This window comes from Dreissena polymorpha, chromosome 3 (assembly GCF_020536995.1).
Source record: "Dreissena polymorpha isolate Duluth1 chromosome 3, UMN_Dpol_1.0, whole genome shotgun sequence".
Lineage (NCBI taxonomy): Eukaryota > Metazoa > Mollusca > Bivalvia > Myida > Dreissenidae > Dreissena > Dreissena polymorpha.
In genome coordinates, this window is record NC_068357.1 from 69,711,233 (window position 1) to 69,734,783 (window position 23,551).

The 23,551-nt window shown below is 36.1% G+C and overlaps 3 protein-coding genes across 3 annotated transcripts in view; 2 read left to right on the forward strand and 1 right to left on the reverse strand.

Moving 5' to 3' along the window:
- The window catches only part of LOC127874633 (disheveled-associated activator of morphogenesis 1-like), an 83,523-nt gene extending 80,085 nt beyond the window's left edge, over positions 1–3,438 (reverse strand). Inside the window, exon 1 of the mRNA XM_052419093.1 lies at positions 3,324–3,438. The gene's annotated coding sequence lies outside the window, so the exon portion shown is untranslated. The remainder of the gene's footprint in view (positions 1–3,323) is intronic.
- A 2-nt stretch (positions 3,439–3,440) lies between these two features.
- LOC127874653 (39S ribosomal protein L49, mitochondrial-like) lies at positions 3,441–17,802 on the forward strand. Its single transcript, XM_052419128.1, has 4 exons — positions 3,441–3,604; positions 10,426–10,672; positions 11,314–11,438; positions 17,223–17,802. Exons 1-4 carry the CDS (start codon positions 3,473–3,475, stop codon positions 17,370–17,372), a joined length of 654 nt encoding a protein of 217 aa, XP_052275088.1. The 5' UTR covers positions 3,441–3,472; the 3' UTR covers positions 17,373–17,802.
- Positions 12,575–16,612, forward strand: LOC127874636 (uncharacterized). Its single transcript, XM_052419098.1, has 3 exons — positions 12,575–13,343; positions 13,915–14,786; positions 14,988–16,612. The coding sequence occupies exons 1-3, from the start codon at positions 13,080–13,082 to the stop codon at positions 16,093–16,095; spliced, it is 2,244 nt and encodes a 747-aa protein (XP_052275058.1). The 5' UTR covers positions 12,575–13,079; the 3' UTR covers positions 16,096–16,612.
- Positions 17,803–23,551: the final 5,749 nt, after the last annotated feature.

A 23,551-nucleotide genomic window follows, 5' to 3' on the forward strand; every position in this document is an offset into this window, starting at 1 on the left:
ACTAATAAGATTTTAATTCAAGTTTGATAGCAATTGCTTGGGTTGGATGGTTTGACGGTCCTTCAAAAATAAAATAAATAAATATTGTATTTTTTAACTATGTTTAAAAAAAATATCTTGTGTTGTTTTGTCAAAGTATGATTCAAATCTGATCATAAATAAAGAAGTTATGGCAATTTTAGCAAAATTTAATAATTTGACATTGAGTGTCAAGGAAATTCAAAGATCAAGGTCTAATTCAACTTGCCAGGTACAGTACCCTCATGATAATAAGAAAGTATTTGAAGTTTAAAGGAAATATCCGTGAAACTTTAGAAGTAAAGTTGATCAAAATTGAACAAAATATTCAAAGTTATTAAGTCAAAAAGGGCCACAATTCCATCAAAATGCCAACCACAGTTATGCAACTTTTCCTGTACAGTCCCCTTATGAAAGTTAGCAAGTGTTCCAATTCTGAAAGCAATAGCTTTAATACTTTAGGAGTAATTAAAGTTGACCAAAACACAAAACTTAACCAAAGTTTCAATTTTCTAAATATAAAAGTTAGGCATCATGTGACAGATGTAGTCAGGGTTGTCATTATGATTGTAAACAAAGGATTATTTTGGAATAGTAACCGATTCTGCCGGGGGTCAAGGGGGCCGCCTATGCCCCGTTGTAGGTCCAGGGCAAGGCCCTGGTAGGGGGGTCAGGGGGGCAAAGCCCCCCGACCGAAAACGAATTCTAGACATTTTAGGGACAAAATACTGCTATTCTCATAGCATAAAAAGTTCAAATGAGGTCTAAAAAGAATAGAAAATTTTAAGATTTTCACATTTTTAGTTTACTGTACAATGTAAAAACATATTATATTGATAGATCTTTGCATGTTCCATTTCCATCCATGACCCGATAATCCAGTATTATTACGATTTTTTTTTTTTCAAAACCAAATTACGACCAATATTGACGATGAATGTCGTCCGCCATTTAACACAAGTGCATATACAAATTGAATTGTGGGATTGGGGAATTCCCATTGAACATGCGTGAATCACGTGACACGATTTGAGAGTATTGAGAACCGTTTGTATTTAGTAATTACGACAAATCAACGACTCAATCTAAACTGTTACATGTACCTCCTTTCAGAAAAGTTTGCGAAAATGAAAGTGAATATCTGAGAATAAAAACGCGTCTTTCTTTAAATTTTACCGAGTACTTTTCATAACGGATCGTGATATAACTTGTCGGGTCATTCATGCATGTAGACCTATATGTATGCATAGTTTGGCAATCTCAAAACACGTTATTTACCTACATGTGTACTTATTACATTATGTGTTATGACCATTTGTATAACAAAATGCATTATTTAATTGAAGTTTTTTCAAATGCGTATAATTAAATGTGTTATCCGAAATCATTTTCAGATTTCATTATTCATGGAAAAAATAAGAAAATTCTAGCAACAGAGACACATATATCTCGTGTTTTTCATGTACAGATGATAATCATGCCAAAATTAGACTTCATGTATAACATCATGTAATTCTTCCCTCGGGGAAAGCGTGGACTTTAATATTTAGATGCTAAATAACAACTTTGTAGCGCAGAGGTCGCTAATATATTTTGTTTTGGTAGAAAATCGAAGAGCATTTTATAATATGTGGAAACTTTTTCTCTAACTAAAAAAACTAGTAAATTACGCTCTACAGTGCTACATTCGTTGAGATACGGTCAGTAATAATCTGTGAAATGTACAGCTATTTTATACAGTTTCATGTGGGGTCGGCATGTATTCGGCTACCTGTGCGCTGATTGGTTGACGTGCTTACCAAGAAGAATTTAATTGACAGCTAGAAAAATCAATATTGGCCACTCGCTGAGAAATTCATTGAAAACAGTCAATCTCTTGCACGACGGTTACATTACATTCACCTCTGTATTGGGCTCAGAACGGACTATTGTTATGAAAGCGTCTCATTTATGTCATGATCATTCCAAGCGTTCATCATTGAGGTTGCAGAATACTAAACAATCTCTTGCACGACGGTTACATTGCATTCACTGCATTAAAGAAAACCATCTCATACCATGATATCTTATATCAGTCTTAATTCATTATTATAAAATTAATATGTTTTTTTTATGTTAAGAAACCAACACGTCGAAGCAATTCCTAACGTCACTCAAAAAAAAAAAATATGTTCAATTGTTTACTTTTGTGAAGTGCGTGGAATGATTCCATCTGCGTAAATGGGCAATAAATTAGTTCCAAAGGGTTGCATTAAAACTCGCAAGTTTTTGCATGATTTATCGTACATTTAAAAGTCATATTTCTTAATTTAATGCATGCGATCTTAAATATCCAATCAAATATACATTGAATGCGTTTGTTCGGTTTTACCTATTTTATAGACAAAATGGCAAGCTGAGCATTTCGCAGAGTTGTATGTGAGAGCAAGGAACGACAACTCTGCGTGGAGATTGGAAAACAGTAGCTCTTAGGCGGAGTTAACGGACTGACGTCGCTCTACTATACTACGGTTATTCCTTGTAAATTATTGTCGGTTTGCGTGATCAAAACTTCCGATCGCAATTTTAAAGATTTGGGAAAAACAACCGATTTTCTGGCAATTTTAACCGATAAATTCGATCGGCAATCGGTTAATAATGACAACCCTGTGTAGTTTTCAACTTTTGCTGAATGTCTCATGTATTAACATACGTATTGAATTTCTAACAAAAATTTTGATTGTTAAAGGGATCTTTTCGCGGTTTGGTAAATTGACAAAATTGAAAAAAACTTATTCAGATTCGCAAATTTTCGGTTTAGTTATGATATTTGTGAGGAAAAAGTATTACTGAACATTTGCCATGGTCTAATATAGCTATTATATGCATCTTTTGACGATTTAAAAAATCTAAAAATTATAAAGATAATTTGGAGAGTTCTGTTGTTGTCGTTTAAATTTGTGAAACTATGAAGATTGCTTATATAACGTATAAAATACCCATCCTATTTATGCTTGGCAGGATAGCTCAGTTGGCTTATGCGTTTTTACTTCAGGATTCCAGGGGTCACTGGTTCGAGCCCTGCTGCGGGCTACTTTTTTTGCCTTTTTTATATTTTATGTTTGATTTTTTACTGGAGCTTTTAAAATTTAATGTTTACATTTATCAATATAAAGCATTTAATGACAAACTTCAAAACATGCCAAAATCTGTTAAAAGGCCCCTTTAATGCAAATTGCATAGCGTCGCATTTCTACTAAGTTGCAAAATGAAGAATGAAATGCGATTTTAGCCGTAAAATTAGGAATGTATAGGGTCTTACACACCATTTGGCGACATCTTATTTGGGAATATTGTTGAATAAACATTATGGTCAATACCTAGTTTCAAGCAAGCCTGTAATTTCAAACCATTGCACCTGTTGATAAAAGCAAATTGTTCATGTCACTATTTTGATTTTAACACATGGCGCGAAATGCAAATCTTACGAACACAATATTTCCTGTCCGAAATGGCGGCGCCCTTGGTCAGAAATATTCGTGCATTTGGAATTTTTGGAAACAAAATCGCACAGATACGACAACAAAAGTTGTTATTTCTGGCCAGTGTAAGAACAAAAATTATGCTTCGTATTTGTCGTTGACGAATTCATAATGTTAAAAAATAATTACTTCAATTTCAGTATGTTAACATCAAAGACCTATCAATATACATATTTACATTGCCCCACCCGTATTTTTAAGCGTTACAACTTATAGTTAATAAGTTATACTTCCAATGAACACATTCAAGAGTCAAAACTCAAAAAAGTCGTTAACTCTGTTGCAGTGTAAGATTGTTAACATAATCGAAAATAAAATATTGGTTTTATTCAGTTTTGTCATAATTAACACTTCAGATATTCCAAGTCTGGCAAGTGATCTTTTTCTGTAAAATAGTTGCTTTTTGGTGCAAGAATTTTCCCTTTTATAAATTTCATATTTGATATTCCTTGCATCATGATGATGCATATGTGAAAATGACTTATTTCCAAACATTTGATATAAAGTTATTTTTAGTATTTACTTTACATTTATAAAAGCAACATGTGCAGAGCGCTGATAAATTTCAGCATCAAAATAATCCCTTCAGTATTTTGTCTCTAAAAAACTTCATCGAAACCCTAACATTTTCATGCAAGTTGCTGTTCTACTTCAATTTATCAAAATCCCAACCACGTACTAAGAAAAAATTCATAATTTTAAAAATATTTTGTTTTACTGTAGAATTTTGCAATGTGTCATCCTACATGGTTACCCCCTAATAAGGCTCGATTGGTCATTGTCAGCATGGGTACTACTTAAATGAACCCTGGTTACTCTTGAGTATACTTAAATGTACCCCAGGTACAAAAGATATACTGAAACATACCCGGATGTTCTTATGCTAAATTGGTCGTTGTCGGCTAATTTTTACAACTTTGAAACTTCATATGTACATGCACCTTTATGAGTTCTACACGCCACACCCATTTTTGGGTCACTAGGTCAAAGGTCAAGGTCACTGTGACCTCTAATATAAAACTTTAACTTTGCCTCTAACATCATAGTGCTTCCACCTACAACTTTGAAACTTCATATGTACATGCACCTTGATGACTTATACACGCCTCACCAATTTTTGGGTCACTAGGTCAAAGGTCAAGGTCACTGTAACCTGTAATATAAAACTTTAACTTTGCCTCTAACATCACAGTGCGTCCACCTACAACCTTGAAACTTCATATGTACATGCACCTTGATGAGTTCTACACGCCACACCCATTTTTAAGTCACTAGGTCAAAGGTCAAGGTCACTGTTACCTCTAATATAAAACTTTAAGTTTAACTTTGCCTCTAACATCATAGTGCTTCCACCTACAACTTTGAAACGTCATATGTACATACACCTTGATGAGTTCTACACGCCACACCTATTTTTGGGTCACTAGGTCAAAGGTCAAGGTTACTGTGACCTCTAATATAAAACTTTAATTTTGCCTCTAACATCACAGTGCTTCCACCTACAACTTTGAAATTTCATATGTACATGCACCTTGATGAGTTCTACATGCAACACCCATTTTTGGGTCACTAGGTAAAAGGTCGAGGTCACTGTGACCTCTAATTTAAAACTTTAACTTTGCCTCAAACATCATAGTGCTTCCACCTACAACTTACCGTAAAATGTTGTGTATAACGCGCATTTATGTATAACGCGCATCTACTTTTTTAAGCTAAAAAATCGGGAAAAAAGTTTTTGAAGCAAAAAAATCGGGGGAAAAATTCCGTACCGCAGGCTAACTGAAAATAGTTATATTTACATTGCCGATCTTACGTGTTTTATTGCTTCAATTATTAATTATTTTAAAGACGATAACGATACAACTAGTTTGTGTCTTTTTTTAATCATATTATGCGTAAAAATAAATGTTTGGATTTAAATTAATTATGCATGAAATGCACACTTTCCACGAGGATACCATCAAGGTTTTTATCATATGTCTCCAAAGTAACTGTCCACGATTTTATCGTGGAGGATACACATGACGGATGGATTAGTTATAACTAAGAAACTGACATTATCGATTGGTATTGTCACGTGGTTATTTATGCATGACTAATTCACAACCGCGCGTTTTATTTACATTGCCGATATCAGGCGTTCTTTTCGAGTGTCTATACTTGACAGGAGACTTTAACGACTCAAACTTCTCAACAATATAACGACATTACCGGCGATAAACAAACAATGGAGTTGTGAAGCCGTTTGCCGGTTCGCATGTTTTGATAATAGCCCAGCTACACAAAGCTTGACAGGTGACGCAAATTGCTCGATAATCACATGCTCAATCTTGACAAGACGTATGAAAACGTGTAAACAAACACAACATTAATTTTATGAACACATTTGAAAAGCAAGAAAAATAATCATAAATTAATCGGGAAAGACCTTTCCGACATACTATTGTAAATCGACAAGTGCCCCCAAATAAATTTTGTAACCCTAGTACAGTAGGGTATAATATTGTGGGAAAACAATAACATTTTAAATAAAAATGGCTTCCTTGTTTTTCATTCTCTTCTTCAAATTTATTTGAATTAATGCTCTGTACGTACCTGAAAAAGATAGCAAATATTTATGTTAACTTTATAATGTTTGTCCATCTTATTCAGATCGTAAATATAACACTTTTATTAACATAGTTACAGTTAAAACACCGGGGAACAGAATGATGCAAATTACCGCAACTGGGTAACTGACAGGGAAAAAATGTCTTGGCATGGCTGTAGTTGTGCATTACGCGCATCAAGTTTTTAAAATGAAATTTTGGGGTGAAAAGTGCGCCCTATACACAACTTTTTACGGTATAAACTTAATATGTACACGCACCTTGATGAGATCTACACGCCGCACCCATTTGTGGGTCACTAGGTCAAAGGTCAAGGTCACTGTGACCTCTAATATAAAACTTTAACTTTGCCTCAAACATCACAGTGCTTCCACCTACAACTAAGAAACTTCATATGTACATGCACCTTGATGACTTCTACACGCCATACCCATTTTGGGTCACTAGGTTAAAGGTCAAGGTCACTGTGACCTAAAAAAAAAGAAGAACAATTCTGACAAGCTTTTGCAGCGGAGCGTGGCACCTGTTATGCGGTGCTCTTGTTTTAAATTAATTATGTTAATATATATGTCAATATTCTGTAAAATTGCCTCTATATTATCGAAACTCCTACTCAAAAAAGCATTTTGACTGGTCATGTTAAAGTAGAATTTTGTTTCGTATTCCGTAGCGTGTTTTATGATTTCGGATTTTGGGTGGGAATAAATCTGTCTAAATTGGCAGGGTATTACGAGTTGTTCTTTATTTTCTGTTCCTCGGGTACATTACATATACTTAAGAGTACCCAGGGTAGATTTAAGTAGTACTGACTAATATGTTGATGTTCTCCGAAAGCACCGGCACCCGGCGATTTCACCAGTTACATTTATCTTTAGATGCCGGCTTCTTTTCCCAAAAATTTCAATTGCCATGATGCAAATACACCCATTTTTAGCTCATCTATTTTTTGAAAAAAAAATTATGAGCTTTTGTCATCACCTTGGCGTTGGCGTCGGCATCCGGTTAAGTTTTGCGTTTAGGTCCACTTTTCTCAGAAAGTATCAATGCTATTGCATTCAAACTTGGTACACTTACTTACTATCATGAGGGGACTGGGCAGGCAAAGTTAAATAACTCTGGCTTGTATTTTGACAGAATTATGTGCCCTTTTTATGCTTAGAAAATTGAAAATTTTGGTTAAGTTTTGTGTTTAGGTCCATTTTATTCCTTAAGTATCAAAGCTATTGCTTTCATACTTGCAACACTTACTAACTATCATAAGGGGACTGTGCAGGCAAAGTTATGTAACTCTGACTGGCATTTTGACAGAGTTATGTGCCCTTTTTATACTTAGAAAATTGAAAATTTGGTTAAGTTTTGTGTTTAGGTCCACTTTATTCCTACAGTATCAAAGCTATTGCTTTCATACTTGCAACACTTATTAACTATCATAAGGGGAATGTGCAGGCAAAGTTATGTAACTCTGACTGGCATTTGGACGGAATTATGGGCCCTTTATACTAAGAAAATAGAAAATTTGGTTAAGTTTTGTGTTTTGGTCCACTTTACCCCTAAAGTATCATAGATATTGCTTTCATACTTGGAACACTCGCAATCTATCATAAGGGGACAGTAAAAGGACAAGTTGCATAACTCTGGTTGTCATTTTTACAGAATTATGGCCCTTTTTTGACTAAGTAACTTTGAATATATGGTTAAATTTTGTGTTTCGATCCACTTTACTTCTAAAGTATCAAGGCTATTGCTTTCAAACTTCAAATACTTTCATGCTATCATGAGGTTACTGTACCTGGCAAGTTGAATTTTACCTTGACCTTTGAATGACCTTGACTCCCAAGGTAAAATTATAAAGTTTTGCTAAAATTGCCATTACTTCTTCATTATGCCCCCCTTCGAAGAAGAGGGGGTATATTCCTTTGCTCATGTTGGTCAGTTTGTCGGTATGTCGGTCTGTCGGTCCGTCAACCAGGTGGTTGTCAGACGATAACTCAAGAACGCTTGGGCCTAGGATCATGAAACTTCATAGGTACATTGATCATGACTCGCAGATGACCCCTATTGATATTGAGGTCAATAGGTCAAAGGTCAAGGTCACGGTGACCCGAAATAGTAAAATGGTTTTCAGATGATAACTCAAGAACGCATATGCCTAGGATCATGAAACTTCACAGGTAGATTGATCATGACTCGCAGATGACCCCTATTGATTTTGAGGTCACAAGGTCAAAGGTCACGGTGACCCGAAATAGTAAAATGGTTTTTGAATGATAACTCAAGAACGCATACGCCTAGGATCATGAAACTTCATGGGTAGATTGATCATGACTCGCAGATGACCCCTTTTGATTTTGAGGTCACTAGGTCAAAGGTCAAGGTCACGGTGACCCGAAATAGTAAAATGGTTTCCGGATAATAACTCAAGAATGCATACGCCTAGGATCATGAAACTTCATAGGTGAATTGATCATGACTCGCAGATGACCCCTATTGATTTTGAGGTCAATAGGTCAAAGGTCAAGGTCACGGTGACCCAAAATAGTAAAATGGTTTTCAGATGATAACTCAAGAACGCATATGCCTAGGATCATGAAACTTCACAGGTAGATTGATCATGACTCGCAGATGACCCCTATTGATTTTGAGGTCACAAGGTCAAAGGTCAAGGTCACAGTGACCTGAAATAGTAAAATGATTTTCGGATGATAACTCAAGAACGCTTTTGCCTAGGATCATGACACTTCATAGGTACATTGATCGTGACTCACAGATGACCCCTATTGATTTTCAGGTCACTAGGTCAAAGGTCAAGGTCACAGTGACAAAAACGTATTCACACAATGGCTGCCACTACAATGGACAGCCCATATGGGGGGCATGCATGTTTTACAAACAGCCCTTGTTTATGATTAGATTTGATTGATACTTTGACAAAACTACTCTTACCTGACATACCACAATAGACTCCACCCAAACCATCCCCGTCCCCTCCCCCCCCCCCCCCCCTAATTTTTTTTTAAGATCATCTCACAAATGACCCCTCACACTATACCCCACCCCCCCCCCCCCCCCCCCCCACCCCCCGATTTTATTTTTTTTCCGCATTTTTGGAAAATAATGTAATAAATGTCCACACCCCCACACTATACACCCCTCTTCACTCCACCTCTCCCTCCTTTGTGATTTAAATTGAGAGTCCCTTCACCTTTAAAAAGAATATAGATGAGCGGTCTGCACCCGCAAGGCGGTGCTCTTGTATTGCCTAGTCGCCAGCTACTTTGGAAATAAGACTCACTAACTGGCTACTCAAATGTTTCAGGAGAACACTGCTTCTATGTGCAAATATATTTTCGTTTTTAATCCAAGTAAGTACAATACTATGCACAGTGCTGTTTTATTAAAGTATTTATAAGGCCAAAAAAAAAGTCTTGGTTCAGGAAACATGGCCAGAAAAATGTAGGAGGGTAGGTAGGTTTTTGTTTTTCGTTTTTTTTTACCAGTCAACTGATTTCAGGGTGAAAAAGGGTCAGTTAAAGGAGCCGTTGAACAGTTTGGTTAAATGACAAAATTAAAAAAAGTTGTTTCAGATTCGCAAATTTTCGTTTTTGTTATGATATTTTTTAGGAAACAGTAAAACTGACAATTTACCATGCTCTTCAATATCCAATATATGCATCTTTTGATGATTTGAAAACTTGAAAATTATATAGCGTTGTGGGACGCAAAACGATTGAATAATTTGGAAAGTTCTGTTGTTGTAGTTATATTTTGGGAAACTATGAGGATTGATTATATAGGTAAAAAATACATCCACTGTAAGCATGAGCATGGATGGTCGAGAGGTCTAGGCGGGAGACTTTTTACTCCAGAACTCCATGGGTCTGTGGTTCGAGTCATGTTGAGGGTTACTTTTTTTACGTTTATTAAATTGGATTTTTGTTTTTTTAACTGGACAGTTTTAGGTCAAATGTTTAAATTTATCAATATAAAGCATTAAATGACATGGTTCAATCACAGGAGTTTGAAATTCTATCCATAAACCTAATCTAATGGCTAAATAATAAAAAAATAAAATTTCAAGTTACTTGCAGGCTGTTCTGGTTTTATGCTGTTTGCACATAGCCATTTTCACTTTGCTTCTAAGTGGCTTAGGGTTAAAGTGGTCATCCTGACACTTTTCAGGCCCTCATGGCATTTTTTGTCTGTCCAATTCCCTATAATAATTAACAGAGACAATCTTTTAGTTTGTATTATTTTATTAAGAACTATAAACATTCCAGAGGGCAGCAAGCGGTAGCAAATGGAAAGGCACAGAAGTAGACCAGGATCCGTTTCATTACCATGACAACACCGTCCCATATTTCCCAGAAGAGTCAGCAAAAAAGAGTCTTGAGGCCGAGTACCCAGACGTAGAAATCTCAACGGAGGATTGGCACTATGTGGAGCGTGTTCTTCCCCCCAAGACTGTGCCTGAACCACCCCAACATGAGAGCTACCCTACAGCCTCAGGATGGTTGCCTTCTAACAGTAGGTTGACTTGCATGGAAATTCCATCTATGTTGTTTTTGTCAATTTTGAAGCAGACATTAGTTTTTGCAATTCATGTTACTTTAGAAAGCAATGTTCCCAATCTGAAGTTGATAGAATAATATGCTACTTAATTGTTTTTTGAGTGTTCATATCAGCCTTATAGTGTGTAAAGTAGTAAATCATTGGAGGAAGAGCAATTTATATGCATGCACCCATTTGCTTTTGTGTGCCTGTTTTAGTTATAACTTTTATCCAATCTCTGTTAAAAGGGGGTTTAATGCATGTACGTAAAGTGTCGTTGGAGATTTGCCTGTGCAGTCCACACACTAATCATGGACAACACTTTCCGTCTAAACTGGATTTTTGCTAAGAAGAAACTTTCTTTAAACAGAAAATATCATCAAATGGGAAAGTGTTGTCTCTGATTAGCCTGTGTGGACTGCACAGGCTTATCGGGGACGAAATTTTAACCACATGCATTAAACCCCCTTTTCAGAGAGCACGTCTCATATGTATTTACTAGAAAAGCCAAAATGTCGGTACATAGTTTGAAAACTTTCATCACAGTAATGTTTCTTTGGTCCTGTATTTAATCATTGTGTAAAATCATGGACCAATCATATTCTTTAATTTTATAGCAAGCTTGCAGCCGAAGGAGTATGGTATAGTGCGGACCCGTAACCACATGTTACCACTGTATTACCGGAAACACTTCCACGGCAAGGAGACTACCCGGATTCTACACATTGTTGGCGACATTTGGGTAAGGAACTTTGTGGCACAAATGTAATACGTCCTGACTGACATGAGACACTGTCTCAACATTCTTAAAAGATGCGTCTTTTATAAGTGTACTGTATAAGTCACAACTCAAGCCAAGTTTTTGCCAAAACTGACCATCACCAAACCCTTAATTCGCTGCTGATAACAACACATCATAACAACATTTCTTAGCAACATATCCAAGGATTTTATTTCGGTCTTAATGAGCTATATTTTGGTTTTGACTCGCGTTTTTACTATGGTGTTGTATTTACTGTGATTAATAATTTCTATTAATGAACTTGCATTATTGTTAGGTGGCTTCAGAAGAAAAGCCCTCTGTGTTTGGGTTTAGTGTTCCTTATCAAGCTGTTCATTACTCATACCCTGTGTATGACACCATCTTAGGTTTGGATAATGATATGCTATATGATTTGTATAGGAGTGAATAGGCTTATGTAGCGTACTCAATTTAAATCATGTGGTCATCGGAAAAAATATTTTTTTTAAATGCCATCAAAACCGTTAAAGACACAGGCATAGAGAAATAAGTTGTTCTTACTATTTACATACAGACAAATGCAGGTTTGCTATTCACAGAAATTAAGTTTGACTTTTCCCTGATAAAAAAAATAATTTGATCATTTTGTATTAAATATAAATTCACTTAGAGATTGGTCATTGAAATCAAATTGGAAACTCTATCAATGTGGCGCACCAGCCGATAAATTCACTGACTTTCAATGGGAATAACCCCTTCCTGATGGGATTTCAATAGCAGTGAATCTTTAAATAGAGACATGCCCAACAATTTACTTAATACATGAAAAATCTGGTGAATAAAGGAACTCATTTGTATTATGGATTAAAATAAAAGATTTTTTAGATGTCAACCCACATGGTCTAATGTCCCAGTGTTTCAATTAATTTGAAAATGAATATTATTTATTAATTCAGAATACATGGAATTCTAGATGTTAAATACAATGATTTGTACGAAATAAACAACACATTGAAAAGATGATATACGTTGTTAAATACCAGTAGTAGACAGCCATAAGATAATGAATGTTATAACAAGCTATAACCATGGGTGAAAGTATTCCGTATTATTACGGAATTCCGTATTTTTGGGCTTCTCAGAGGTCGTTTTTGTGAATCATGTAAATCCGATGAGATTTTGTTGGGGGGGGGGGGGTAGGCCATGTGTCCAGCCATGCCGACAGACAAAATAAACAAAATGCGATCGATTCCAGATGCGATTCCAGACGTGCTAAATTGGTTTCCCACTGTTCTGTTAACTCATATCTAATTATAGATTCGACGCGGTCATTGCTTCTCAATTAGTCTATCCCCCTGGGCGTATTGCTCTTTCAGTTTCCATAATCTCGTGTTTCGTTCTATCCCTCTGGGCATTATTCGCCCGGTCAGTGCTTTCGTAAATCTCCGTTCCAAGAACGAAAGTCTTCTGCGAATTTCTACAAGAAGGCGTGTTTTGTACCGAACTTTAACGATAACTGCCGAATTGAAAAAAAGCGGTTGTCGTCGTCAGCCATTTTGTCTCGGCGTCTGCTTGCGTTCAAAGTTCAAATTTACACTGAAGTGTCTCGTCGTCTGCTAGCGTTCAAAGTTCAAATTTACAATGAAGTTCTTACCCGTAGGATATAACACACAAGATCTTGAAAAGCAAGCGAAAAACAAATGGAGATGGCAATGGCTGTCTGAATGTGATTCTAAGGGAATGAAATGGACAGATTGGCTTAAAAAGATAGATGTGTGTGGCGTTGCCTATTGTACTTTTTGTGGGAAAACCATCAATTACAAGTCAAACGGAAAGAAAGCTCTGAAGTTGCACTGTGAAGATGGGAATCATCAAAAAATCGCCAATGTAGTGAAAACCAATTCGGTAAGCAGTATTTTAGCAATATAATTTTGTATTCCGTTAATATGATTTGATTATTTATAATTATTGAAGCTGTAATTCTTTTTCATTTTTATATACATAGTACAGTATGCGACAGTAGTCATCATTGTATGCCCCGCCATTCAAAGAATGTTCGTCTGTCCGTGCCTCCGAAGTTTTGTGATGAGCATAGAAGTTTAGTTTTATTTGTTGCATACTTTATACAAGTGAAATATATATACAGTATACACTTATATTTGATAACAGAAAATAGGGTAATTTTTCAAAATTTTAATTTCTGTCAATATCTGTGTAAGTAGTTATACATTGCACAAACACTTCATGTATGGTCACATAATGGTGTATGTACATGCATTACATTTAGAGCCCTGGTGAATGCTTGGGGGAACTGTCATTATATTAAATAATAAGTACACAAGTTATACATTTACTCAAAATACTGTGAATTGTATAGCAATGTTCATCATACTGTGGATAGATCTAGTATTGTTAGTTGAAGTAGATTTAATTAATTACTGCTAACAATTATAACGTGCATGTGTTCTCTTTAAAGGTTCTTCCAGGGTCATCCAAGGCAACAGCGAAGACCGAGTCGATGCAAGACAGGGTAGCCAGACAACGTGCGATCACTGCTGCATTCATAAGTGAGCACTGTCTGCCATTCTCGATAGCCCCAGAACTTCTTGAATTTGCGAAAAGATTGTGTCAAGACAAGGAAGCGCTGGACAGAACAACCATTTCTAGATCTAGCGCCACTTACATAAACACACATGGTGTTGCAAGATGCATGAAAGAAGAATTATCTATAAAACTTAAAGGCCAGGCTATATCATTAAATGTTGACGAAGCTACCAACCATAACAATGACAAGATATTAAATGCTCTGGTTCAATATTATGATGAAGAAACTGGCAAAATAGAAATAGCCCATCTTGGGTCCAGAAAACAGAACTTTGCTACTGCAGCGAACATCCTAGAATCTCTTGAAAGTATTTTGGCAGAGTATGGTCTTCAGTGGTCACAGGTGATAAGTGTCCTGATGGATAATTGTTCAACAATGAGAGGTGTCCGAGGGGGTGTGGAAACCCTTATACGAGCGAAAAACCCAAATCTGCTAGATGTAAGTGGGGATACGGTGCACATGATCAACAATGTTGCCAAGACTTTGCTTTATTGTGTAGACAAAACCATGCCAATGTTTGCTTCAGACATGTTCTATGACATTGAAGAATCACCAAAAGTTAAAGAAATCTTCAGTGAAATACAGAACCTGATGAATGGAAAAACATCTAAGCACTTGATCCGCCCTATATCTAGCAGATTTTTGCAGATGAATGTCGTAGCTTGCAGACTGATGGAATGTATGGACTTCCTGACAGTCTACTACTATGGATATCTGACTGAGGAGGAAAAGACAAAACACAGGTTTGTATTTCCTGTTTTCACAGAAACATGCATAAGTCTGTTTGTTTCTTCATGATGTAACATGTATAAATGAAATTTGATAATTTATATCAATTAAAAAAATCAAAGTTCTGCATCCTAAAAAAAAATACATGATGTCTATGTTTTGAACTCTAAAATGTTAGTCATTATAATCGTAAAATTTATATGTACTTTTTTCAGACACCTGATAAGCAACATCTTTGAGTCTCATGATGTGACAGTGGAGGCCCAGGCAGCTATAACATTGCTACAGATGTCCCAAGACAGACAGCAGAAGTCAGCCACCAGTACTGAACGAAAGGACCGCATTGTGGATCATCTGTTTCAGAATAGGCGGGAAACTTTTGTTAAATTAAATTTGTATAGAGGACTACTAGACACGTTCCAAGGGTTTGTGAAAACATTTCAAACTGAAAAACCTCTCATTCACACCCTGCACGAGCAAATGGTTGTCATTACAAGAGAGCTGTTGGGAATGTTTATCAAACCTGAGCACATTCCGAACAGCATTACCGACCTCCTAAAACTTGATGTGACGGACAGAAATATACAAAAGCCGGACAGGGACCTTGGAGTTGGGAAGTATGCCTTTACAGACTTGAACAAGGCACGTCTAGACAAACGGTGCAAGTACTGGACTGCACAGCTGTACACTGACATGCGCACTGGCTACATCATGGCTGCTAAGAAGATGCTGAGTCTTCCATTAGGCAACAAAACTTTGCGGAGACTTGCTGCTCTTGATCCAAAATTGGCCAATCACAGTCAGACCTCAGCATCTTTGAAGTGGCTGTGCCAAAGCTTGCCCAACATGTTTAATGACATGGAAGCTGGTAAACTTGCAGTGGAAGTTGACAGATACTGTGTTAGCCAGCAAGTGAAAGAATTAGCCAGTGAATACAATGATGACAGAATTGACACTGGCTATTGGGGCAAAGTTTTTGGTCTGAAAATAAGTTCAGAAGTGTGTTTCCCCACTCTGAAGAAGTTGATTTCAGCCTTGCTAACAGTGTTCAGTGGACCTTTAATTGAATCCACATTCAATATAATGGATGACATTGTTGAGAAAGACAGAACTGCATTGACTGTGGCCAACTATGAAGCGGTGGCAATCATCAAGACAGCACTGAGGATGAAAAAAACAACCAGCACAAAAATGACAGTGAGCAGAAATCTAATCAAAAGCTGCATTAATGCTTATGCTAACTATCAACATTATTTGAAACAAAAGAAAGAGTTAGAAACTTGCTCAGAAGCTAAATACTTCCATCCACTTGCTAAAAATTGAAAAAACCAAACGAATTTCCAAACTTGTTAGATTGAAAAATAAGATTGTCAACAGAAAAAGAAAACAGAATGACTCTGGACAGGGACAAAGGTTCAAACGCATAAAAATGTTGTAAACATGTGATGCAAAAAGATGTTTGATTTTTAAAAGAATGGCATTTGGTTTTTAGGACTTGAAATTTAATTTTGATGAATCCTAAATGCAGAATTGTTTGTAAATAAAATGATTGTTTTTCTTTTGTATCTTAATCCTAAATGCTTATGATCCCTGATGAATCTATAGTTTTCATGAAAAATGTCTATAAAGTACATTTAACTTGCAGAAATTTACAACTATTGATGCCTTTGAACTAACTGTTATTAAATAGTGATACTCTGTCTGTTATGGACAGATTTTCAATTTTTATTGTTCATAATTAAACATTTATAGTAATTCTTTAAGTAAGGAGTGTATGCTTAGTAAACAAAATTAATAGATTAAATGACTGAATAAAGTTATTGTACATGTACAAACATAATCATTGTTTGTTTTCCATTGTATGCATGTTAAGTAAGCTGCAAGAATTACTGTCAACATATGTTGGTCTTATACTTGTTGAGGATAGCTTCCTATTTGCAAATCAATTTGCCATCCTTCAGGAGTTTCCGGGGGCCTTTGGACCCCTGACCAGGCCTTGGACCAACTTGGGGCCCTGCCTATAACATTTTATCTACATGAAATTTTAAAGAAATAGATAGTGATATTTTCTAGCCAAACTAACTGTTATTCTGTTTTGAATCACTAAAAAATACAGGTGTCTTTAAGCTCAGGAGAATTGATTTCTTTGTTTCAAATAAGATAAAATGCAGGAGCTTCCGGGGGCCTCCGGCCCCCTGGACCCCGGGCCAGGGCACTTGCCCTGGACCCACCGGGGGCCCTATCGGCCCCCAGGCCCCCAGATTTTAGTTTCAGTATTTTGGGAATTTTCAACTTTCACCCATGTATAACATTCATTATCTTATCACTTCAAAACAAAAGTATATATGTGCTTATTATATCTAGAACTTAATCAGAAACCCACACTTTTCGTTACAGATGTTTTGGAAAATATCATTATTTGGAAACATTCAAATACGTTGCTGTTTCAGAAATTAAAAAAAGATGTACATGACTATCTCACCAAGGAGAAGGGGGTAAGGTCAGTCGACATACAGGTTCATGAGGTGGGCAGGTTCCTGCGTTTCCGTGGTAACCATCTCGAGAATGTGGCAGAGTTTCTACTGCAGAAAGGATTCTGAAGAATTCAGTGCATTCATTGTTCAAATAATCTGGTGTTATGTGTGTAAATGTGTGGTGGTGAAATATACTGTTATTTACAAATAAAAGGTTATGAAAAGAATATTGTTTAAAAAAGGTAACACATTCTTGTTGAAACTGCAGAATTCAAAAGATTCTTGTTTGTCTTTTTTAAAGCAATACATTTTATGACACACATTAATTGTTTTATCTGCTGATGAATGAATCTGCAAACTAATTGTTTATTTAGACATGTGAATTACATTATATTTTTCAGCACAGTCATTAATTTTGCATCTACATACTAATTAATATGTATATATCTCTGACCTTTAAGTTAGCAAAGTTATGCCCATTTTTCAGGTTTACAATTTTATGCAAGTATTCCTAATCTTTATAAATGCCATATGTCGAAATAAAACTTAAAATGTGTGTTCAGGGTATTTATGAAGATTCACTTGTAACTGTTAACAACTTTTTAATTAACCAGGTTTTCCGAAGGAAAAAACTGGTTATTAGATTGGCGAATGGTTGGCTGGCTGGCTGGCTGGCTGGCTGGCTGGCTGGCTGGCTGGCTGGCTGGCTGGCTGGCTGGCTGGCTGGCGGGCGGGCGGGCGGAAAAAGCTTGTCCGGGCCATAACTATGTCGTTCATTGTCAGATTTTAAAATCATTTGGCACATTTGTTCACCATCATTGGACGGTGTGTCGCGCGAAATAATTACGTCGATATCTCCAAGGTCAAGGTCACACTTTGAGTTCAAAGGTCAAAAATGGCCATAAATGAGCTTGTCCTGGCCATAACTATGTCATTCATTGTGAGATTTTAAAATCATTTGGCACATTTGTTCACCATCATGGGACGGTGTGTCGCACGAAAGAATCACGTCATTATCTCCAATGTCAAGGTCGCCACGACTAAAAATAGATTTTTTTTTAAAACAAACTTACAAAGGTGGTTGATTTTGTTTGTTCATTTCAAAAGTTCAGTTTGAGTTTTCTCCCTTTATCAGATTTTTTTTTCACAATAAAAACCTGGTTTTGTGACAATTTTGTCCCTTGTTAGCAATTATTTCCACTTTAAAATTATTACTTATAATGTCTAGGTAAGATTTGCATGCCACAGGACATTTTGGCTAAGGTTTCAATGCAAAAAGCAAGCAAATTGAAAATGGCTATGTGCAAAAAGCATAAAACCAGAACAGCCTGCGAGTAACTTGCAGTCTGTTCAGGTTTTATGCTGTTTGCTGCTCAACAGTATCTTAGAGTTATAAATGATGCCTTCAAAACTTGAATATAGTAAGAGAGATATTTAATTTAATGTAACTTTCTAAGGGACTATAAATATGTAAAAATACCTATCTAAGGGTTAAAGGGTTAATTTGCAACCTCTGCAAGTATTCAATTGAAACCTCACTCATGATTGTGTGCTGATCTTGGGAGGTCACTGGACTAATGCGAATTACTCTAACCTGCAGAGTTGTGCCCATTAGTGTACACAGGTAAATTAGGTTAGCTTTTCAACTCAGCACACATTTCATGGGGGTTGCGTTTCGGCTTACTTAAGTTTAGGTAAATTTTGTTAAAATACGATAAATAATGTGCTAAATAATTTTCAGTAAGGATGGAGATATTGTGCTGTAAAATTGTGTTAAGGTCAGGTACATGCTGCTCTAGCATAAGATTGCATTTTGAGCAAATGGTGTAAAGGTTAACGTGTCTAAAATTTGAAAAAAAGTTTTCGCTCAATAAAATAAGTTTTGATGCAGGTACATATTGTACTAGTTTTTAGAAGAAATTTTGTTTATAGGAAGCCTAATAGTAATTGCATCTGTGGCCATTGAGTAAAGATGACTGTTAATAAAAATAGAAAACATAGTTTCCACTCAAACACTTTTGTTTTAAAAATCCAGTGTCTTAGCATGATCATGTTTCTTGGTTTAGTGAAAAAAAATCAGGCTTAGGTTCACACATATAACTGCTGAAGATATTCAGCATCAAAAATGTATTTTCTTTTATTACATCTGCTGACTAACAGAAAATGTACATTCTACTATGAAAAATAGTTGAGCACTCTGGTTTGGGACAGCTATTATTCTAAGAATTAGGAATACTGACATGTGATTCTTACTTTATGTTTAAAACTGAGGCAAACATTAGCTCACCTGAGCACAACATGCTCATGATAAGCTTTTGTGATCCCCTTTCGTCTGTCATGTGTCATCTCTAGTCAACATTTACCTTGTTAACACTCTAGAGGCCACATTTATTTTCCAATCTTCATGAAACTTGGTCAGCACAATTGTCCCAATGAAATCTTGGACTAGTTTAAAGATGGTTCCGGTTGGTTGAAAAACATGTTTCAATCATATAGCTATAGTAAACCTTGATTTTTTCCTGACATGGCTTTAGTAAAACCTTGTTAACACTCTAGAAGTCACATTTATAGTCCAATCTGCATAATAGTGGTCAGAACATTTTTAGCTCATCTATTTTTTGAACAAAAATATGAGCTATTGTCATCACCTTGGCGTTGGCGTCGGCGTCCGGTTAAGTTTTGCGTTTAGGTCCACTTTTCTCAGAAAGTATCAATGATATTGCATTCAAACTTGGTACACTTACTTACTATCATGAGGGGACTGGGCAGGCAAAGTTAGATAACTCTGGTGTGCATATTGACAGAATTATGTGCCCTTTTTATACTTAGAAAATTGAAAATTTTGGTTAAGTTTTGTGTTTAGGTCCATTTTATTCCTGAAGTATCAAAGCTATTGCTTTCATACTTGCAACACTTACTAACTTTCATAAGGGGACTGTGCAGGCAAAGTTATGTAACTCTGACTGGCATTTTGACAGAGTTATGTGCCCTTTTTATACTTAGAAAATTGAAAATTTGGTTAAGTTTTGTGTTTAGGTCCACTTTATTCCTACAGTATCAAAGCTATTGCTTTCATACTTGCAACACTTATTAACTATCATAAAGGGACTGTGCAGGCAAAGTTATGTAACTCTGACTAGCATTTGGACGGAATTATGGGCCCTTTATACTTAGAAAATTGAAAATTTGATTAAGTTTTGTGTTTTGGTACACTTTACCCCTAAAGTATCATAGATATTGCTTTCACTCGCAAACTATCATAAGGGTACAGTAAAAGGACAAGTTGCATAACTCTGGTTGTCATTTTTACGGAATTATGGCCCTTTTTTGACTTAGTAACTTTGAATATATGGTTAAATTTTGTGTTTCGATCCACTTTACTTCTAAAGTATCAAGGCTATTGCTTTCAAACTTCGTATACTTTCATGCTATCATGAGGTTACTGTACCTGGCAAGTTGACTTTTACCTTGACCTTTGAATGACCTTGACTCTCAAGGTCAAATTATTAAATTTTGCTAAAATTACCATAACTTCTTTATTTATGATTAGATTTGATTGATACTTTGACAAAACTACTCTTACCTGACATACCACAATAGACTCCACCCAAACCATCCCCCGTGCCCTCCCCCCCTCCCTTTAAGATCATCTCACAAATGACCACCACACCCTCACACTATACCCCCCACCCCACCCCCCCACCCAAAAAACAATATTTTCTTTTAAACGGTTTAAAAATCACAAATATTTATTTTTATTATTTTATTTTTGAAATGCCGTCCAACCATCGCACCCAAGAATCCCCTCCCCCCACCCCCCATCCCCGAATTTTGTTGTTTTTTTTTTTGCATTTTTTTTCGCATTTTTGGAAGATAATGTAATTAATGTCCTCACCCCCACACTATACACCCCTCTTCACTCCACCCCTACCTCCTTTGTGATTGAAATTGAGAGTCCCTTCACCTTTAAAAAGAAAATAGATGAGCGGTCTGCAACCGCAAGGCGGTGCTCTTGTTTCTTATGTTATCTTTGATGAGTTTGACAATGATAGCGCCTAAGGGCCCATGGTCTTCTTGATTAAAGTACTCAAAAAGTACTGATTGTTAACTATTATTTTGTTATGTATCACATTTCAAAAATAAAAAAGGTGCAAACATTGCATGGCCCTTTATGTGTCCATCGAAATTCCACATTGTAATGGCATAACAACTTTTGTTCAACTATTCAAACCATACTTATCAATCCCATTCACAAAGTGTACATGAATAATGTGCTCACATTTTACACATAGGCCGTGCTCTCTGAAAATGGGGTTTAATGCATGTGCTTAAAGTGTCGTCACAGATAAGCCTGTGCAGTCAGCACAAGCTAATCAGGGACACGTGAGTACAAACAATTCACCATGTCAAATCTAAAAAAAGCTTGAGAACAATCTAGAAGCCACATTTATTACTCTACCTTTTTGAAATTGGTCAAAATATTTATCTTTTCAATATCGGCCTTGTTTAATGTGGTTCCTAATAACTAGGTCAGCAGATCAATCTTAGGCAAAAAAACGTGTAACAACTCTAGAGGCATTTTTGTCTCAATTTTGACAAACTTTGTCATAATGTTTCTCTTTACATTTTTTAGACAAGTTTGAATTAGGTCACAAGTGTCCAAAAATGGGACATCTGGTTAGATCTTAGAAAAAGCATATTGTTACTCTAGAGGCCACTTGTATAACTCAATCTTGATGGTACTGGGTAAGAACGTTTTTATTTATAATACATTGTATATAGGCCAAGTCCAAATCTGGGTTAGGTGCGTCCAAAAACTAGGTCACTGGATCAAATCTGTTTTTTAAAATGTTACCACTTTAGAGGCCAAATTTATGACGCAGTCTTGATTTAACCTGGTTAGAATGTTTAATTTGACAATAGGAAGACCATGTTTGAATTGGGTTTAACTTGGGTAAAAAACACAAGAAAAAGTCCTCAACAATTGGTGTCCTTGAACTCGGGTAAGCGCTTCAGGTCCATCATACCCCTCTTGTTAAAGTTTCTATTTAGGTACATAATTTTAATTAGCGGCTGTGGCCACAATACGATTGTTTGGAATTTGCGTGAAACAATTATGCCATTGTATGGATTATTGACATTTACACAATGAGAAATTTCTATGTGAATGCGATGAAGCTGTTGTTGGTGTGCTGAACACAGAATGAGGACCACTTGAGACTCTGGGTGTGTATATCTTATTATGAACAACATCCATGCTGTGCGGTGCTCTCCAAAATTGTGAATAGACTTTAAAATGCCAGTCAGGATGGTACAGAATTAACCCATTTATGCCTAGCGCCTAGAAAAAAGGCCTTGGCAAACAGCGTAGACTCAGATGAGACGCCACATCATGCGGCGTCTCATCTGGGTCTGCGCTGTTTGCTTAAAGGAATTTCTGTAAGAAATATTCTAAATATGGAAATAAATATACTAGACATCCCTCATTTTCAAAATAAATTGATCCAATTTAGAAGGATGGGAGAGTCCACTAGGCAGAAATGGGTTAAATGCCACAGTCAGGATGGTACAAAATTATGTGTGTTCAGTGCTTTGATGTTATAGCAAACATTAAAGTGTTACTATCTTAACATATTTGGATGCCGGTGCTTCTATTTTTAGCCCCACATTCTCAATAATGACACATTTAGTTCGGGACACATGAAAGTAACACTTGTTATCATTATTCACCAATGTGATGTTAAATTCTAGATTTTAATGCTGGGCGTTTTGAATACAAGGGCTCTACATTATAATTAAGTTTTTTATCTTCTCTTAGTGACACATTACATAACGTTAAAGATTTAATTTAAGCTTAGTTTAGTTTATATTTAAACTAAGTGGGATAGTTGCTATCTGCTGATATATGTAAGATCATCTCTCACAACTGTTGCCTTCCCATTGACCTGACACAGGGCTTCATCGTATCACAGTCCAGCGTATCAGACAACCTTATCAGGTGCGTTGTCGCAAATGGCAGAGATCACGTAGAATTAAGATTCTCTAGACCTTTATCTGCGTTACATTATCATGCATGTACATAATGATAGTTATTCATCTGCATTCAAAACAGCTTTCAGTGCATAGAGATAAATTTGTTTTGGTGATATTTCATGTTACCTTTACCGATTTTTTTGTAAAACAGCGGTGTCATTGACACCAGTCCTGCAAATACATTGACCAAATCCAATGCGAATACCTGTATAGTCTGAACACGTATCGAGCTATTTTTTAATATATATGTTAATCATACTATGGTCCACCTT

Excerpts from the sequence above, each read along its gene's own strand:
- LOC127874636 (XM_052419098.1), top strand. The coding sequence starts at position 13,080 with ATGAAGTTCTTACCCGTAGGATATAACACACAAGATCTTGAAAAGCAA. Across the intron at positions 13,344-13,914 it reads ATGTAGTGAAAACCAATTCG|GTTCTTCCAGGGTCATCCAA; the intron begins GTAAGCAGTATT and ends TTCTCTTTAAAG. Across the intron at positions 14,787-14,987 it reads GAGGAAAAGACAAAACACAG|ACACCTGATAAGCAACATCT; the intron begins GTTTGTATTTCC and ends TACTTTTTTCAG.
- LOC127874653 (XM_052419128.1), top strand. The coding sequence starts at position 3,473 with ATGCAAATCTTACGAACACAATATTTCCTGTCCGAAATGGCGGCGCCC. Across the intron at positions 10,673-11,313 it reads AGGATGGTTGCCTTCTAACA|CAAGCTTGCAGCCGAAGGAG; the intron begins GTAGGTTGACTT and ends TTAATTTTATAG. Across the intron at positions 11,439-17,222 it reads ACATTGTTGGCGACATTTGG|AAATTAAAAAAAGATGTACA; the intron begins GTAAGGAACTTT and ends TTGCTGTTTCAG.